The sequence below is a fragment of the Barbus barbus genome (genome assembly GCF_936440315.1).
Source record: "Barbus barbus genome assembly, chromosome: 8".
Classification (NCBI taxonomy): Eukaryota; Metazoa; Chordata; class Actinopteri; order Cypriniformes; family Cyprinidae; genus Barbus; species Barbus barbus.
This window is the reverse complement of record NC_136736.1, coordinates 2,904,262-2,924,405: the sequence shown is the minus strand read 5'-3', so window position 1 is coordinate 2,924,405 and position 20,144 is coordinate 2,904,262. Positions and strand designations below refer to the sequence as shown.

Genomic DNA, 20,144 nt, shown 5'->3' with positions numbered 1-20,144 from the left:
TACCAGTGCATCTGATTGTGTTGTGCACAAAAAAACATTCACCCATGATTCATTAAAATAACATTGTATGTGTGTTCTGAAACAGAGCCCTCACAGTTGACATCCAAGCCAGTGTAAATTAAGGTGAAGATTAACAGATACAGAAGTTCAAATGTGAAACATACCTTCCTGTTCAAGCTAAATACGTACTGTACATACGACAAGGCTTTATAAGAAGTCATGTGGAACAGCTGGAAATGTTTACTGTCAGCTGCACATAGTTACAGCCCACACTGCAGATATTATAGGAAAAAGTAAAAAAAATAATATTTTCAAGATTTCACTTCATGTTGCACTCATACTCTAGTATTATCCTGATTGCTCCCAAACAAAGTCTCTGTTTCGAAACCAAAAATAGTTAAATATTCTTACTTTAAAATGTTATTTGTTTAATACTGATTTTAAAGGAATTTGATACATTATTTGTGCATGCCTTTTGTTAAAACTATCAATAAAAAAAATCTGTAGAATATTCCTAATTATAAATGTAATTCATTCATTTGTGTTTAAACAAATGTTGCTAAAGATTAGCACAGTATTTTACACAATATTTGTATAACCCTTGTGTTTAATGAAAAGACAATCCCAGAATGCATTGCAACAAGCTCACAAAAAAAAAAAAAACGTATCTGTGAAATAAATGCAATTCATGCATTACTGAGCAATTTTGTCTATAAAATGTTGCTTAAAAATAGCTCAGTATTATATGCGTGTGTGTGTGTGTGTGTGTATTTAAAGGCAGTACCAGAATTCACTGCAACAAGCTCACTGCAAAAAATAAGCGAAATGTTCTTATTGGAAAGAATGTTGGTTAAAATATTATTAAAAATAGCTCAGTATTTTACCCAGTATTTGTGCATGCTGTTTTTATCTCTTGTAAACACTAAAGTCCATTGGGAATAGATCGTGAGTTTAGTCTTCCTTGTATTTACATATTTTCATACTTACGTTTCAGTCCTAATTTGTTTCAAACAGAGCAAAGCGCTGCTGCTATTCTGAACAGAAAGCCACCACAAAATTAAAAACTAAATGTTTTTAAAATGTCACTCATGAGTACTCAATTACTACATACCCTTGTATTTCTATAGTTTATATGATTATTTTGCACACTTTGAACTCATAGCAATTATGTCTGCCTCTACTCATTTAACACCAAGAAATGAGTTGAGCTTGGAGGATTAGACTAATCTCATTTATTTGCTTTACTTTTCAAATATTTACGTTCCTCCATCTGCCGATTTGCCACCGAGTGAAATATGATTCATTTGCTAAATGGCTTGACGTATGTGCTAAGACTCAACACTGCATCAGGATAAATGTGCTCAAGCGGTTATTAAGTCATTTAGCTGTGATTTGCAGATCAGTATAGCCTGCCTCCAATGTAAACAAACCAAACAGCATTGTGTCTCAAGGTTTGTTTGTCTCAGTAAAATACACTATATTGCCAAAAGTATTGGCACCCCCTTCTAATGAACATGTTTGACTACTTTAGTAATTTCTATGAGTACAAATCTTAATGTTCAAGCATATAATGATATTCTAGGGAATTGTGTGCTTCTAATTTTATTGCAACAGTTTGGACAGAACCCTTTTCTATTCTAACATGACAGTGTCTCTGTGTATAAGACAAGGTTCAGTAAGACATGATTGATTGAGTCAGTGTGGAAGAACTTGACTGGTCTGCAGAAACCCAGCTGAACACCTCTGGTGTGACTTTATATGCAGACCTTGAGCTGAAAACTCATCACCAAACACCAATGACTTGTACATAAGGGTACTGTCATTTTAGACGCTTTCAAAACTGTTGCAACAATACAATTTTTAAATACATGAATTATGTTTCCATCTTTGTTACCACAGTTTTGTTGGTGCCTTTTTCTGTTCTAAAGAAGGGGGTGTCCCAATACTTTTGTCCATGTAGTGTATGTACAAGTCATTGCCCAATCTGCTTCTCTCAACACATTCACTCAAAATTTGATTACTTGCTGTTTCGCTATAGATTCACTATTGTAGTATGCTATTCTATCTGCATCGGTGGAAAAACACAAACATTCAACAACCATCAATGGGCATGAATTTAATGAGAATCATTTGCCTCTGATATTTACTTCTGCACACTAGTTAATGAATTTTTGTCACCATTTACCTGTATTTTTGCCAATATTTTAAACTCTCATATATTACTGGGGTTTTGTTGAATGTGTTTGTGTGAGAGTCTTGGATGAACCAATTAACCTTTTCTTGAGCTTGTTTGTGTGTGGACTGACCTGTTAAACTAACGTCTTGTTGAATGTGTTTGTGTGTTTGCTACTTTCTCTCTCTCATTTCCGCTCAGCGGTCTCTTGGCCCAGGGAGAGGTTGCCCAATGGGACGACCCTGAAGCGGGCTCTGTAGCTATTAACAAGCCGGCGTCCCGCCACTTCTATCCAATCGCCCTTCTGCTTGTCAGCTCCCACCTGCTGGTGGTGTGGCTCATTTTAAGTCTTGTTTTTTTGCTTGCAAAATACCAATAAACTGCTGATTATGCCATAACCGAACTACGTCTAACTTCTTACTTGCTTCTTCGAGTGGTTCACTCTGTCTTCACAAATAACACTTTGATTTCTGATTTTCGTTCGGAAGTGGTTATGTCTCTGGGTATTTATGGAAGCCGTTTTTTGCCAAGGAATTAAAAAAGCTAAATAAAAAGATATAAGCATTTTGTCTCACAATTCAGAATTTTTCTCTCCGAATTCTAAGTTCATATCCCACAATTCAGACTGTTTTCTGACTTTTTTCTCTTAACTTGAAGTTTATATCGCGCAATTTTGACTTTTTTTCCTGTGATTTTCTGAATTTATATTTCGCAATACATTTATTCTCTGAATTCTGAGTTTATATCTCGCTTAGAATTGTGAGATAAAAACTCAGAATTCAAAGAAAAAAGTCTTAATTGTAAGATAAAAGGTCGCAATTACCTTTTTAATTTTTTTTTTTTAATCCCGTGGAGGAAACAGGCTTCCATAGGAATTTAATGTTATACAACTACTAACAAAATAAGTAGTTTCACTTTGAGCACTCGTGCTACTAAAGATTTTCGTAAGATTTAATGGTTCAGTCTCTCATGTCTTTCCACTCTTATGTTATTTTCTCTGTGAAACACAATGTCCCATACAGGTTTGGAATGGTATTTTGATGTAAAATGGAAAGCATTTTAGCAGCTGCACATGATTTTTTCTCAGAAGGAAGTGAGGATGTGTTTGTTGTTTTTTTGACACGCTCTAAATGCAGCATGAATGTCACAGTTATCTGCTGCATTATGCTTTCATAATTGAAGTGTCATTTATTCAGTACAATCAAAATGTTTCCTCATGCTTTGCATATTAACATGCAGGTACAAACATTGAGGCCTTTTCATGATTTCATCCTCCTCATTATCATGATCATTCCTTTCCTTTTCTTTTTTTTTTTTTATCTTCCCCTCATCAGAGAAGGCTGCCGGATTGAGAATGTGCAAAAGAATATAAAGTGCAGAAAATATGCTTTCAACATGCTCCAGCTGATGGCCTTTCCCAAATACTACCGGCCACCAGAAGGGACGTACGGCAAGGTGGACTCCTGAATCGCAGCACCATTATTTTTACTCTTAACATACTATATATACCGTGGGGTTAAAAAGTCCACATTTAAAGGGATTCAAAATGTTATTTTTTTTTTTTCCCTAATATTGTTTTTTAAATAATGCTTTAATGACAGCAGCAAAACCAAATACTATACAAATACCCATTTTTGCTAAACAATCTCTTGACTTTTGGGCCCTGCTGTACATATGTGTTATATATATATCAGAAATTGTTTTGTTTAATATATTAAAAAAGGCCTGCTGAAAAGCACATACACTTGTTTTATGGTTTTAAGAAAGAATGCGGTGCATTATTTAAAAATAATTTTAAAAATACTAAATGTAAACTATAGTAAATATACATTATTTACATGTGAATTGCCAAATGTGTACAAATGTTTTCTATCAAAAATGAAAAGCGTGCAATTTACAGGAATTGTCTGAATATGTAGCTTTGAATGCCAAGTAAACCGTTGGCGGGCCCATTTTATCAGTTGAGATTCATTACATGTTTTTATGTGTCTCATGACCATAGATTGTGTTTTGTTGTTATTATTCTGTTTTTGTACTGAGGTATTTCTGAAAGTGTGTACTGTATGTTTTTTCTATTTGTGTTGGTATATAAAGCCATTTCACTTTCAGTTTTTAATATGATTCTTGGACATAGGCTATTTCCATAACAGCCTTCATCTTGCTTTTGCACTCGTGCAATAATCTGAGGTTTACATAATATGCTCTCTATATACAGCCAACTGTAAAAGAACACTCGCTCTCCAGTGCTAAAAGGCCTCATACTAGATGTCATTTTGACAGCATTTATTTGTGAATTTGTGTGGTTTTTAGATGCTTATCACCGTACAAGTGGATCCGATTTATACTGACTGATCTTTGAAGCCATACAAAATGATTTGGATGAAATATGTTCCTAAAACGGTCATGTGTTATCAGATTAGCTGAACGGTTATTGCCAGATTACATTCATATTTATCGTATGAACAACAAAGTAAGCTCATGCTGATATTACAGTTTAGTGGCCTAAATTCCGCTGAACATGCATAAATTTGCAATGCTAATGGATGGAAGTATAAAATCTCTAATAGAAAATGAATCACTTTAGGTCTCTGTTGCTGAAGGTCACTGTAAGTGTGAATGCTGCTTGAGTGAATCCAGTAGCGAATCGTGACTCTTGAACCTAGGCCCTCTCCCTCTACCCTCGTCAGGGGAAAAAACTAACTACCAGCCTAGCTTACCGTGTCATCTTCTAAAAGTTATGTTTGACAATTCCTAATTCCCATAGGTCCAATAGGACCCTTCTCCCCAATTCCAATGGTTACCAGAGCAATTGTGTAGCGAGTATATTCGCCAGCAGAGCTACACTGATTAGATCGCGTGCCGCTATTTTAGCCATGAAGAACTAGCCTGGATGAGAGCAGAGCGTTATTATCATCAATTATCAAAAAAAGAAAGTTATTGCTTTTCCAGGTAGACACATACTAAATTATTTACCTTAAATTAAAGTCATACTGACTGTGTATACGGGTCTGATCAGAGTGTGGGATAGTTTTGCAAAACTTAAAAACTTTCTGGAAAGTCCCGCCGTCAAATTATTACCACATGAGTGAAAGTACAAAATTATTTTAATTGTTACATTTAAGCACTTCAAAATGAACAATGCAGTATAATAGGTGAGGTGCCCTTGAGCAAGGCACCGAACCCCCAACTGCTCCCTGGGCGCCGCAGCATAAATGGCTGCCCACTGCTCCGGGTGTGTGTTCAAAATGCTAATTAATTGGCTGTGTCTCATTTAGAAGGCTGCGTCCTCCGGAGGTTTCATTCGAAGGGTGCATACGTCATCGAGGCTGTCTCATTTCAGAAAAGCAAGTAGGACACTCCGAATGCGACCTTCTTTCACAGGAATTCGGAGGATGCATCAGGTATATCCTTCGGTGCTACAGATAAACCACAATTCTTTGCGTCACCATAAACAACCGTCGTTAATTTGAAAAATGCCGGCACCAGCAGATGTACACACACGCGCAGAACTGAATTTGCCTCCAGTAAAAACGGATAAACTTTGTTCTTATTATCCTCCTTCCTTTTTTCTCTAACAGATGTCTGTTGTACGTACGCTGCAGCTCCACAAACACTGAGCAAAATAAAACAAGTAAAAGCATTTTTTTTTTTCAAATTACTTTCCAAATTTAGAAATAATTTTCCTTCATTTAAGTAGTGTGAGAGCGCAACGATGCTCTAAATGTGTTGGCAAAGCAACGTGAAACTTTCTGTTTCCTTTTCCGCCCGTCCTACGAAGGCCGTCTAGTTTAATTATAGGTTGAGGACCCTTCTTATACGTTATGCATCCTACAGAGGATGCAACCTCCAGAGGATTCGACCTCCGGAGGACGCAGCCTTCTAAATGAGACACAGCTATTCTTTGGCACTAGGTGCCACTCAGGTAAAAATAGCGGTTTCCCCAGTAACGCTGTACACAAAGCAGCACTGCGCTCACACAAAAACACCGCTTTACAGGCATGATGAAATGAAAATGAGACCAATCGACCAATCACCGCAGATTAGCATCATGCAAAGGAGGGGTTTGGAAAAATGAATCGTTAAACGAACACTTTATCAGTCCCTCTGACTGGATGTGCTGTATTGTTGAGGATAAGAATAAGTAAAAACAATTATCTGCACAGCCTTTGGGAGCTCATAATATGTTCCCTCCAAAAGTAGTGGAAAACATTTGTCTTATGTTATCACCTGTTCGTTCATAACCACAGCAGTTTGTAACTTCCTGACTAAACAGTCCTCAACTTTCCTCAAATTTCTGACTCAGGATTGTGTTTCAAATCACATGAAGATCAGTGTACTGTACAGAAGTGCTGCATGTCCTTCAACAGAATGTCATGAAGGTCAGAGAAAGTCAACAGCCTGCAGCATCAAACCACTTCAACATCATCATCAAGTAAGCAACTAAATGACAAATTCGGAAATCATTCAATCATGAAAATCAGGCGGTAAGTATCTATACTATATACGTATATACTAAATAGATTGTTTCCACCACAAATTTTGTATCTCACAATTCTGACCTTCTCAGAATTCTTAATTCATCTCACAAATTGGACTTTTAAGGGATATAAATGCAGAATTGCAAGATGTACTCACAATTCTGAGAAAAATTGCAAGATGTTACAATTTTTGAAGTACTAAGAGATATAAACTCGCAGTTTTGAGAAGGAAAGCAAGAATTGTGAGATATAACTCACAATTTCAAGAAAAACTAGCAATTAAAATCGAACCAATGGCTCGGCGGCCGCAAAGAGCGAGCCTATGGCTATGCAGCCCGCCATAGCCTGCCAGAATGGGCGGGGCCTCTGGCTATATAAGCTTCGCCACCGCATCTCAGATTTCTTCTCTTCAGCGACAAAGATTCTTCCTCGCTGATGCCAAGATTCGCCGTTGAAATGCCTCAGCAGCCGGATTGGACCTTTCTGCAGCTCCCGGTCTATCCCCTGCCGCCATCCGGTGACTATCTAAAAGAGCCTCACAAAATGGCAAATACGGCGTTGTTCCAAACGGTCACGCTGAGTGTGTGTCATGCTGAGCGGTTTACGGAGGCTCAGAAGTTGTCCCGAAACGCTCCAGTTCTGCTGCTGCTTCTAGTCGCCCCAAGCCTGCGCCGACTCAGCAGCCTGCCAAGCCAACACCTGCCGCCAGTCTTTAGAGCCTATTCAACCTCTTGCCACGCAGGCCGAGGCCTGGCAGGCCATCCCCGGTGTGTCAGAGTGGGTAATGGGTACCTCGATAAGACGAGGTTATTCACTCCAATTCGCTCAAAGACCACCGCACTTCCGCGGTGTGGTCGCCACCACAGTGCGCAGCGAGGACGCTCAAGTCCTGCGCGCAGAGGTGATGAATCTGCTGGTAATGGGAGCTATAGAAATCGTTCCTCCAGCCCAGAGCGAGTCAGGGTTCTACAGCCGCTACTTCCTCGTCCCCAAAAAAGACGGTGGTCTGTGACTTATTCTAGATCTCAGACTCCTGAATCACGCCCTGGTAAAAGGTCGTTCAGGATGATCACATTGAAACAGATCCTCTGGCAAATATGCCCAGGGGACTGGTTCATGTCACTGGATCTGTAAGACGCATACTTTCATATCCAGGTAGCCCCCCATCACAGACGATTCTTGAGATTCGCATTCGAAGGGGTGGCATATCAATACAAGGTCCTTCCGTTTGGGCTGTCCCTGGCTCCCCGCACTTTTACGCGATGCATGGATGTGGCTCTCTCCCCTCTGCAGCAGATGGGAATCCGCATTCTCAACTACCTCGACAACAGGCTCATTCTGGCCCAGTCAGAGGGAGTTTCAGTATCGCACAAGACCCTCCTCCTCAGCCACTTAGATTGTCTGGGGCTCAGGGTCAACTTTGCCAAGAGCATACTGTCACCCAGCCAACGAGTATCGTTCCTCGGGAGAGTTATCGACTCAGTGCAGATGACAGCAGCTGTCTCAGCTGAACGAGCCATGACTATTCAGCGCCGCGCAGCCTCCTTTAAGGAAGGGACCGTCCACCCACTCAAGGCTTTCCAGAAAATGCTGGGCCTTATGGCAGCAGCTTTGCCAGTACTTCAGTTAGGCCTGCTTCACATGCAGCCCATCCAATACTGGCTGAAGCAGAGGGTTCCATCTGCGGCATGAAGAAGATCAGAAGAGCGGACGCTCCACCCGCTCGCGGTTCAGAAAATCTGGGAAGTCTTTGGCAGAGCTCGAGTAGACATCTTTGCCTCCGAAGACAACTCTCATTGCCCAATCTATTTCACGAAGAGCATGGATGCCCTGGCCCACGAGTGTCCCGGCCTCCCTCTCTATGCGTTCCCTCCAATCGCTCTGTTACCGCAGGTACTCAGACGAGTCAGGGAACAACAGCACAGGCTTCTTCTAATAGCCCCCCTCTGGAGGAACCAGCCGTGGGTGTCGGAGTTGTTCCAGCTGCTCGAAACATGGCATCCGCGGCCCGAGTTCTAGGCCCTGCATGTTTGGCCGCTCAACGGGAGTCTTTCGACCTCCCAGAGCATGTCTTAAACACTATGTCAGAAGCTAGAGCCCCATCTACCAGACACCTCTATGCTCAGAAATGGTCTATTTTCTCGGCTTGGTGCCAAGACCGCGAATTAGATCCAGTTACCTCTGATGTATCAGTGGTTCTTTCGTTTCTGCAGGAGATGCTGGATAAACAGCGCTCCTCATCCACCATTTAAGTTTACGCAGCAGCGATAGCGGCTTTTCATGCCCCTATTGCTGGCCGATCGGTGGTTAGGAATAGTGCGTTGGTCCAGTTTATACAAGGTGCCAGGAGAATTAAACCCCCACGTCCTCGTACAGTTCCACCTTGGGACTTACCAACCGTACTAAGGGCCTTAATGGGCCCCCGGTTTGAACCATTGCAATCCGTGAGCCTCAGATCACACTCGTTTAAAACCGCCCTGCTGTTAGCACTGGTGTCGGTTAAGCGAGTAGGAGACCTACAGGCCCTTTCCATCAACCCTGCTTGCCTGGAATTTGGACCTAACGACTCCAAGGTTGTCCTGAAACCAAGGCTGGGTTATGTACCTAAGGTGCTCTCCACTCCGTTCAGAGCCCAAGTTATAGCGTTTTCCGCGCTTTCCCCCTCGACGGATGACCAGGACGGATTGTCCCTCCTCTGCCCCGTCAGGGCCCTGAGGGTATACATCGAGCATTCTACCTCATACAGGAGATCAGAACAGCTTTTTGTTAGCTTCGGTAACCAAAAAAGCAAAACATTTCCAGGTGGTTAGTGAATGCTATCACCCTAGCATACTCCTCCTTGGGCTTGCAATGCCCCATTGGAGTCAGAGCCCATTCCACCAGAGGCATTACCTCCTCCTGGGCATGGTCCAGCGGGGTGTCCATTTTGGAAATTTGTGATGGGCCTGGCTGGTCCTCGCCATCCACATTTGTAAGGTTTTACAACCTGGACGTCCCTGCCTTACAGGCCAGAGTCCTTTCTGCTTAGTTTGCCGCCTCCGGCTAGCGAAACAGTCTTATGACCAACTTGACCATGAGTTCACTTGACCAACATTGTTCAAGTCCCTTCTTCACTTGAACAGTGCACATTATCTGGACACCAGGTATCAACTATACGGGACGACACCCAGACCACGGATGACCCTGATGGCTCAGCCTGTGCTTGGTGTACTTTATTAACTCCCCTGGGTCTTACTCCCATGTGAGTCATGGTTTTGAGTCATTCCTCGTCATAGCACGGCGTGATTGTACTGGTTCCCATACAAGCGTCTTACAGATGCAGTACGAGTGGAATATTGAAAGGGAACGTACTCGGTTACTATCGTAACCTCAGTTCCCTGAGATATGGGAATGTGTACTGCGTTCCTGGCCGTGCTATGAGCTGCACACCTCAGTCGCTTCATTCGAAGAAATCTGAGATGCAGCGGCGAAGTTTATATAGCCAGAGGCCCCGCCCATTCTGGCGGGCTGCATAGCCATAGGCTCGCTCAGCGCCGCCACCGCCGAGCCATTGGTTCGATTTTATAGCACTGCACGAACCAAGGGATCTGCAGTTTCACTGCGTGATTGAAAAGGCTACAGTTGAAGAGGAAAAAAGAGTTTTCCCATACAAGCGTCTTACAGACACAGTACCCGTTCCCATATCTCAGGGAACCGAGGTTATGACAGTAACCGAGTACGTTACTCCCTCAACGTTACAAAATGATATCATGCATCAAGTTTCTTTCAGACCGGTCATTAGATCAGCGATGGTCTGAAAATCAGCCTTTGAAGAACACTTTTAGTCTGTGATCCCATTCACCTCAACATCAATGACATTACTTCTGTTAAAAAAATGCTTTAATGTAACAATACATTGAATATAAAACAATATATAAAACCTATTTTACATTAAACAATTTCTCACTTTAAAATTCTGTACACTTACAAGACATTCACAGTTCAACAATCATTCACAAAACCCCTTTGTTACAAAAATAGATCATTCTTACAGCATTAATAAAGTGACACTTTCAGAATGAGGTGATATAAATATTAATAAAAAAATAAAAGACTAGCATAATTTAAAATGATAATAGATAAATGAGCTTATTGTACATGCTTTCAGGGAAATAATGCATTTTATGTATGATTTTAGTCACATGTTATAGTAGAGGGTTTACTGCAAAGAGCTCGCTGTTTCTCGAGGAAATCTGTCATCTTCTCCAAGAACTTATTGGAGGGGGCAAGTTCTTGTAGTTCACAAGGATATCGCTCTGAACACTTCTGTGGAAGCAATCCAAACACAGACTCGTTACCAGCTGTTACAATCATAACCGTCAGTTCCGTTATACATAACCAGGATGCTCATTATTCAGAACTGAAAAATCAGCTTCTTTCCAATTCATAACTGCGAAATTGAATTGGAATGACAGGATGATTCATTTAAAAATTATTTTTCTCAAATATAATTATCAAATTTTTAGACATTATTCAGCGAGTAAATTTGCCATACAGCACCATAGAATGTCCAGTGCACACCATATTGTTTTCATATTTAATTTTATAATAAAATATATAAATAATATGAAATGTATCAATATATTTCACACAAGTGTACTAATAATAAACATGTTTCCATCCTGGGCCATAAAAGTAAAGTTAATAAATGATAAACAAAAATATTTATTTAAATACACATTTCTACGTTGGAATTATTAATGTAATCTAATGTTTTAAAAAATTTATATAAACTTTCAATGTAGAAAACATTTAATGTATGGCTCATTTGATCCAGTTGAGCCATGTCAATTCTGAATGATGCACAATCTAGACACACACACACATTGTGGCATTGCTTTGACTTACATTTTTGCTATACACGTCTAAAGAGTGCTCTATCAATGGCTTGTGCTTGTTTTCATTTGTTGGGTCTTCGTCATGCAACAGAACGTTCATCTCCATCAGAAAACAGTCAAAAAACTTAAACGTGCAATTCTGCAGACAAACATAGCAGTCAATTAGCACTGGACTTGAATGTTTATTGCCATGCCAGTAATCCATAATTTGTTGACAATAATTTTTATTTGGTCAAATGATTCGCTTGAGTTTTTTAAAGTGAACTTACGTTGATATCATCAGTGTTTGGTGTATACAAACTCGAATTAGAACGCTGGAGAAAAATAAAAATAAATTCTGATTTACTATGTAGGCCAAGTGGATTTTGTGACAGCTGGGAAAAGAATGCAGATAATACAGCAATTATGACACTCCTTGATTTACATAATGCATCAGAATCTCAGATGACATACCTGGAATAAAAGCTTCGTCTCATTGTCTTTGAGTGCTTTCTGGAGGTCTAGCAGTGCCTGCATTGCATGACCTTCAGCCACGGGCAATAGTGCACTTAGACAGCTGAACACACACAAAATACACAAAACCAACCGTAATATGGCATGAGTTAATGTAAAATGATTTAGTAATCCTACACAATCCAATTATAATTTGCTCCATCTACATTACACATCCATTAGCAATGCCACAGTTCCGGTGGATTCAACTACTGTGGTGTTAATGCTGTCCAGGGAGCAGCACCCAAACCAAAACCCATTACTGTATTCTCACAGGCAAAACTCATTAAACATTCACGACCCATGCAGCTCTTCAGAACGTGTCCGAAATCACGAATGTTTATACAGAAACGTCAACACAATCATGCATATATAAATATAAAAACCTTTAGTAACATTATAAATGTATTTTCTTTGCCAAATAAAAGTATTAATTTCTTTTAAAAAATACACAGAGCACAAATTTTGGGTACAATGTAGGATTGTAGTCCATATAGGATTTTTATTAAATATTTTTATTGATACTTTTTGGTAATGTATTAATTTTAACTATTTTTACGCAACATTTCTCACACTTGGGATCGTTTTTTTGTCCACTAAGCTCAATGCATAATGCACTATAGCATCACCTTCTTCATGAAGTACCTTCTCCACATGCAATTTGGCCAAAAGAAGCTATCTTGCAGTAAAGTTTAGCCTATTGGAACAGCCTTCACACTTGGATTTGGAAGAGAGCCAATGCAACTCCTGTATGTTTGTTTCGCTTGCAGTGGAAAAATAGATAAATCAAGATATCAACAAATCAAATAGAGCAAGCTTTATATACTGTATGCACAACTCTTTTCCTGCAAACCTAGTTATTTTTACTACCATCCTGTGACCAACGATCTCAACGTCATTGTGGTATCAGATTAAGGTTTCAATTGTATCTAATCACGTTTAAGGTCACGATTCTCCGCCCTTTTTGTTGCAAGCAAACTGAAAAGGCTAAACAACTTTGTTCTGAACAGATAATAGTGTTGTTTGCTTTAGGCAGAGCGAGGCAGAGATTGATCTTACATATTACCGTTCATATGGCATCCCATAATAATAACAGTGTACAGCAGATGGGCACATTCGGCTAATGCACACTGTAGTGGGGCAGCAGCAGATAAAGGGCCATTTAAATTGGACTTTAGTCAGTTCATCCTCTTAGTCGTAAGATTAATAATTTTTTATGGACTGTAACTGTATTTTTGTGCATGCTAGATGTCACATGGTGATGCTGTCACAAGGGCTGTATCTCAACACACACAGTCAAAAGTCCAATTAGACAAATGGAAGAGTGCTAGAGTAAATAAAGTCAACTATATACACTGCAGTTTAGCTGGGGCAAGTTGTCACGTGTTATATGTTGAAATTTTATATAAATATCTCAGTACAACTCGTGCCCAAAACAACAGTTTGCTGTTTTTGCCTCCTATTTTTGCAGTTTCGAGAATTGTTTTATGTTTCATACAGCTAATAATAGACTTTATTTATTGGCAGATTTCCCAAAAATTTGAGTTGTAAGAACTTCCCCCACATAGTTTGTCAAAATGGCCTGCTGTTATTGGAAAACATTGTCACAGATGGTGTTCTTTTGTTTCTTTTTTTTTTGTTCTCTCTACAATAATAAGCTGTAAAAAAAAATACATGTTACAACGTATTATTAACAAATATATTTAAAGTATGTTTTAAAAGGAAATACTGTTTCAGTCTTTGTAATTTCTAAGCAAAAACAGATTCAAAGTAAATGGGTTTTTTTTCAGTTCGGTAAATGTTCAGTAGCTTTTTTTGTAGCTGAGACTTTAATGTATGTGTCTGATACACAAACTGGCATTCAAATAAACCCTGAGAAATATTATATATTCAAAAAGGTGTAACAAAACAACTCAAACTCCCCTATACAGTTTCTCCTCAATTGACATTGTAAAAACTGAAATAAAATTGTAAATGGAACAAAGATTATCGGAGTATATTTTACAAGAAAATACAATTTCACGTTTAATTCAATGTCAAGTGCTGTTTCTTTGTAATAATTTGTGCAATTTACTACCCATTTCTGAATGAATCAAATTAAATCCTACACCAGTTTTTTTTTTTTCCAGTGGATTTTATTAGGAGTTAAAGGGATAGTTCACCTTCAGTTGGTCCCCATTGTCTTGCATTTTTTTCCCCATACTATGGAAGTCAATAGGGCCTTTCGCATCGCAGGAACCTTTTCATAGAACCCAAACTAATTGTGGAACTACCCACTTTTTGGCGTGTTCGCACCACGGGAACTAGGAATGGTTTTAGTTCCAGGAACTCCGTTTGGAGGAACTAAATTAGCTCCTACTTCAGAGTAGGGTCTAAAACATTTCTAGGAACTATCCGTGACGTAAGTGTACGCTGATTGGCTAAACGCGTACGAAAACGCTCTCATCCACCATGATTTAAAACACTGTGTAAACATATACTGTGTAAACATTGTATCATACTGAGAGCATTTATAAACGGCATTTACCTGAAGACTTCGTCTACGGCGTTTTGTGCTTCTATCAGCCTCAATGAAATGTAACACTGAAAATTGTCGTTGGAGATTCTTTAGTCCTCCTTTGCATTCTTTCAATCGCTTGACGTATACGTCGAAATTCCATGTCCATTATTGTGAAACCCACGAGACACAATAAAAACACAGCTCCGATCACAGCATCCTCCATCCTCCTGTTGTTAACGTTGTTTATGTTGTTGAACGCCGCGTACAAATGACGCCGTCTTACGTCACTTCTTAGTACCCACTGTTGGTGCGAATGCAACCCTTTAAATGGTACTGGGAAATAGTTCACGCAAAATCGCCCCAGTACTTTAGTACTGTACTTTTAGTTCTGGAACTAAAGCAGTGCGAAAGGCCCTAATGGGGATCAGCAACTGAAGGTGAACTATCTCTTTAATTCATGACAATTAGGCCATCTTAATAATAGAAAGTGGCCAAAGTTAGCTCATTCCCCCTTGAACCGGTTTTAGCAACAGCAACTGTGGTTGTGTCAGATTTACACAGCAATCAGCAAAGAAAATAAGCAGTCTAATTTCTTAGATATACCTCAGAATTAAGATAGAATTCCAAACCTCTGAGTTCAAAGGGCATTCCATGTGATTCTCAAAGCACCAAGAGCTACAACCACATCTTCCAGTTCTCTGTAAAAGATCACACACTCCTTTTAATACTTACAAAGGACAAAAATACTGAAAAATCCCACAGATACAGAAGTGATTCTTTAATTTGTTAGAAAGAATATGCAGTTCCAGGAAGCAAAGTGCACAGTCAGTGGAAACGAAAACAAAAGTTTAGCTGCAGCGCTGCATGCACAGTTAAGGGGCCAAGCATCAGGGCAAAAGAAAGAGATGAAAAGCAAAGGACAAAATGAGTAATCAAAGACATTTATAGATGATTTAAGGTTGAAAAACATAATATGATTTTATTCCTAATGACTTGTGACCAATCGGTGGCGCTGTGACCTAATTGATGTGGTGTATTCAGTGTGGCACGCACAAAGTTTGGTGTCAATATGCCAAAGCTTTGCAGAGATACAGCCTCAGAATCATTTTGGCAACATGCCATCAAATTTGTTATTTGTATATAAACATGAAATCCATAAGTTTTTGCCAGCATAGTCTGAATATGCTCTGATTTGATTTTCGTGAGAATCGGACCAGACCTCTAGGAGGAGTCTGAAAAAGTAGGTGAAAAAAACGGTTGACTATGACGCAATTGGAAATTTGGAATCGATATTCTCAGCATGACCCAAGAAATATACAAACACCAGTCTCATGACAATAGATCAAATTCATCAAAAGCTAGTAGTATTTTTTAAAGATATAATTTTTGACCACAAGGTGCGGTCTCAAAACTTTTTGAGTACCTTCAGCGAATGGTGCCGATGAAACTAATTTTTGTAATGATACACCAATGCGTTCATAAATTAAAAGAAAAATGAAAGAGACAAATTCAAAGACAAAATTCTAAATGATCGATGCATAAATTGGCTGGCATAGGAAAATTGCTTGACTCAGAATGTCACACTGAATCTAAAGAAAAGTCTTGGGTTTTTTTTTAGCCAAACATTCAGAAGATATAATTTTTCATAACTCCTGACCACTAGTTGGCACTGTATCAAAACTGTGCAGGTAGTCTCAGGTCGTGGTTGTTTATGCTAACGCGTTGCAGAGATACTGCCTCACATTCATTGTGGCATGCTTTTCGTCAAATTTGTTCATGTTACGCAAGAATGGTTTGATTAATCAACTTGAATTCCGTATCTTTTTTTCCTTGTTCACATCTTCATCTTCAGACCATGCGGAGGAGTTTGTCTCATCTTGAGCCAAGGAATCAGGAAACGTTTTGTTGGATTTTGTTTCTAGTCCTTGGTTCACAAGTTATTAGTATAAGCATGAGTGCAAATTTGGGCTGCTATAGACTCAAGCGCCATTGAGCACAGTTCAGATATCAACTATTCACTTTCAGTACTTTTATTAGCACTAGTACTTACTTTTTAGTTACTTTAATTCAAATGATTTTTGTTCTGTTTTCCTAGTTCTAGGAATAGACACTGATGCCTACAATATGTAGCATTTTAAAAGTTAGTAAAAGTAACTAATCTGACAAGCCATTACATGGGCATGAATGAAACTGCAACTTGAATTGTTACTGGAAGCTTAAAAACTGGGATAATTACTAGTTTCGAATACTACTACCAAATAAAGAACACCGGATTAAACCAAATTGGAATAGGCCTGATAATTAACAATGGGCACTGGTTAAAGGAATATGCTTAGGTATTAAAATGGCTTAACAGATTAACAGAAATAAATAGTAAGTAACATTTCAAGATCATCAAGCCAAATTGAAACCATGTCATTTTGAAATTGATAGCAACTGACGCAACAAAGGATTACGTACATGCATAAAGTATTTATCATTGTATATACCTTTAATACTGCTTAATGCTTTAGTGCACAATGTGCTCACTAGTCTACTGCCGATATTTTATAAATAAAATGGCCCAAATATAAGGTAAGATGGGAAAAGATGGCCCTAATATTTAACATATTTAGATATAAGTTTAGCATGGGCAGGATGATGATGCTGCATCATCTCATGAGTTTATTGTAGGAAATAAATAGAAATATTTGCTCATTTAGTTGTTACAGCACAAAATTGAGAAATACTGTGGTAAGAAGCCCCCCAGATAAACATTTACATGATATATGGATGACTTTTGAGATCATTCTTATTAATAATTATGTATTTTTTTAAATGCATACTAAATCAACTGTTCTATTTAAAATTTTATTTTGATATTGTTGAATGATTCAATAACTAATGACGGACAATGCAGAATCCCAGTAAAAGAGTTTAATCTTAAAGGTATTCTATGACTTATATATAGGCATATGAATATTTACATATCTAATTGCCTATATTTTAATCAAATATATTACATAAATTTAATGGTTTCACTCAATTAACCTATAGGTTTTAATGAAAGTAAATGAATATTTACGTAAATATTAAATAATAGCCCAATTAATTACAATAAGTATTAAATTTAAACATAATCACTAGTAAAAACATGCCAGAAGTTGGCATCTTAGCCCAAGGGTCCAATTTTATATATTTTTTTTTTTCATAATAAAAATTCTAACTTTCACTTCACAAATCTAAACAAAAACACTGATGTCCACGAATGACAAAAAAATAAAAATAGATTCAACTATTTTCCAGAGACAAAATAGCTCAATCAATTAGCATCAAAACTAAATCCATCTCAAAATTGTTGATATTCAGATGAAATAACGAAATGAAAAACAGCACAGGCATGCATAAAAAAATGCTGAGATAACATTTTGTGCCATTTATGGACATCATAAAAAAATAAGGGTGGTGGTGGGGGGTAAACTCCGTTTTACCCAAAGCTGAAATTGAACGATTTTTAAAAACCATGCTTTTCGACATATATCTTCAACATGGTTCAGGTATATTAATCGCAGATAACTATATTGACATGTCACCACTATCGTGCACGAGCGCCACTATCAACCTGTACTGATCAGTAAAATATTACAAGTTTATTAACCCTTGTTCAGTGACATTCATGATAACAAGAGCCCAAAACGGCCGGTGAGTGAGTGTTTGTTTTCCTACCATTGATTTGAGCTTGTCTGGCTTATTCCACAATCCTACGATGAGGGCGAGGAAGAAGGTCATTAAAATTATCGAAAGATGTTGTTGGTAGGCCAACCACGACAGTTGCGTGAATATATAAAAGTCCTTGAAGTAGATCATGGAGGTATATAGAATCCTATTAATTGCTCCAGCTGGATATTATTCCATGAGTGCGCGCTGCAGACTTCTTCCTCACGTAGCTACTCTTTGCGCGCACTGAGTAAATCTGGTGAAAACACACACACACACACACCGCCCATGGAGCTCTTTCACTTTGACTCTTGCAAGCGCAGCGCCAGTGCTCTTCCTTCTGTGTAACTCGGCAACATGTTTGTTTGTGGTGTTTAAACACACAGTAATACATCTCGGATCCATGAAGAAGGGGAAGCGCATCGTTCTTGGAAGCAGGAATAGAGGTTAGAAGTCCACTGACATAAGACCTTAAGATAAGGTATTTAAATACTTCTAACAGGCCCGGCATCAAGGGGGTCCATGACGTTCTGAAGCCCGTCCTGCAATGATCCATGCAAACGCGACTATAGCTACTGTCAGGAGCTGGGTTACACAAAAACTACCCAAACACTAAACTAAGCTTAAATACATGTTGAAATAAAATAACCATTATTTTTTAGAGTAGCCTACAATGTGGACACTATAAAAGCAACTGGTGCAAGCTAATCACTTAAACTGGTCCACGTTCAGCAATTGCGCAAATACCCTCCCTCCTCTTTGTTCCAGGACCTCACAATTTACAAATTAAGCACTTCTTCCAAGAAGCAGAAATGCGTTCATTAGGGATGTTCATTAATTGGGCTTAACCGTAAACCTACCATATAGAATTGGACCGATTATTACAATCTGTTAAACGGATTAAAAAGTATTTTTTTAATCAAAATATTTTTAAAGGTTTGCTCCATGGTTAAAATGCGGTACGCGTATAAAAATTGCGTTTTTAGAGAGAGAACTTATTATAAACACTGTAAACATAAGCTATTTTAGTTCCCCTCAATCCACAACAAATCCTTTCAATTTAACAGTATTTAGAAAAGAACAAGAATTAAAAATATAAGAAGCTAGCATATTAACCACAAGCCAATACAAATTAATTTAGGCTAAAACGAAACTGAAACCAAAGTTGAGTTTCTCATTCGACCAAATGTATTTGAATGCCAAAATATTATTTATGTAGCTACTTCACTGGCATTCCAATATCCACATCACGGCTACGGTGATAACGCTTAACGGCACAGATTAAAAAAAAATGAACGAGAAATATTATTAAAATGATGCGCACTGACATTAAAGGTCATCAGTCTTGAAAGTGAAATTGGGAAAACGTTTTATTTTGCTTAGAGCGGGTCGCCCCCTCATGACCTCGGCCATGTTGACGTCACGTGACCAGCAGCGTCGCGCTGTTTACTAATTAAAATAAAATTAAGTTTACTTTATTTACAATAACAATATACGCTGAGACCAAATATAGTCCACCCGGTTGAAAAAAAACTGCATATGGTGGTTAGGTAGGTTTTGAAGCATGGATGCTGGTTTGAGCTAGTTGCTTAGCACCAGCTTAGGACCAGCACATGACAGTTAAGGACCAGCTTTAACCAGCTCATGACCAGCTAAGGACCAGCTTTAACCAGCTCATGACTAGCTAAGGACCAGCTTTAAGCAGCTCATGACCAGCTTTAACCAGCTAAGGACCAGCCTTAACCAGCTCATGACCAGCTAAGGACCAGCTTTAACCAGCTCATGACTAGCTAAGGACCAGCTCATGACTAGCTAAGGACCAGCTTTAACCAGCTCATGACTAGCTAAGGACCAGCTTTAAGCAGCTCATGACCAGCTTTAACCAGCTCATGACTAGCTAAGGACCAGCTTTAAGCAGCTCATGACCA

At 38.8% G+C, this 20,144-nt stretch overlaps 2 protein-coding genes across 6 annotated transcripts in view; one reads left to right on the top strand and one right to left on the bottom strand.

Annotated features, from left to right (window-relative positions):
* The window catches only part of LOC306874178 (type II inositol 3,4-bisphosphate 4-phosphatase-like), a 141,881-nt gene extending 137,594 nt beyond the window's left edge, over window positions 1–4,287 (top strand). For all 4 annotated transcript variants that reach the window (XM_079424014.1, XM_079424015.1, XM_079424016.1 and 1 more), the window contains one exon: window positions 3,508–4,287. In XM_079424014.1, coding sequence (XP_079280140.1) covers window positions 3,508–3,640 — 133 coding nt within the window. In that variant the 3' untranslated portion in view covers window positions 3,641–4,287. The remainder of the gene's footprint in view (window positions 1–3,507) is intronic.
* A 6,217-nt stretch (window positions 4,288–10,504) lies between these two features.
* Window positions 10,505–19,562, bottom strand: LOC306874230 (uncharacterized protein). 2 transcript variants are annotated; one of them, XM_079424116.1, is made up of 6 exons: window positions 18,226–19,562; window positions 15,124–15,218; window positions 11,982–12,084; window positions 11,798–11,842; window positions 11,539–11,667; window positions 10,505–10,956 (listed from the first exon to the last, which is right to left on the bottom strand). In XM_079424116.1, exons 1-6 carry the CDS (start codon window positions 18,364–18,366, stop codon window positions 10,825–10,827), a joined length of 645 nt encoding a protein of 214 aa, XP_079280242.1. In that variant the 5' UTR covers window positions 18,367–19,562; the 3' UTR covers window positions 10,505–10,824. The 2 variants fall into 2 exon arrangements, with proteins under 2 accessions (XP_079280242.1, XP_079280241.1); XM_079424115.1 differs by having other exon boundaries at window positions 10,520–10,956; window positions 11,798–11,902; window positions 18,226–18,474.
* Between the last annotated feature and the right edge of the window lie 582 nt (window positions 19,563–20,144).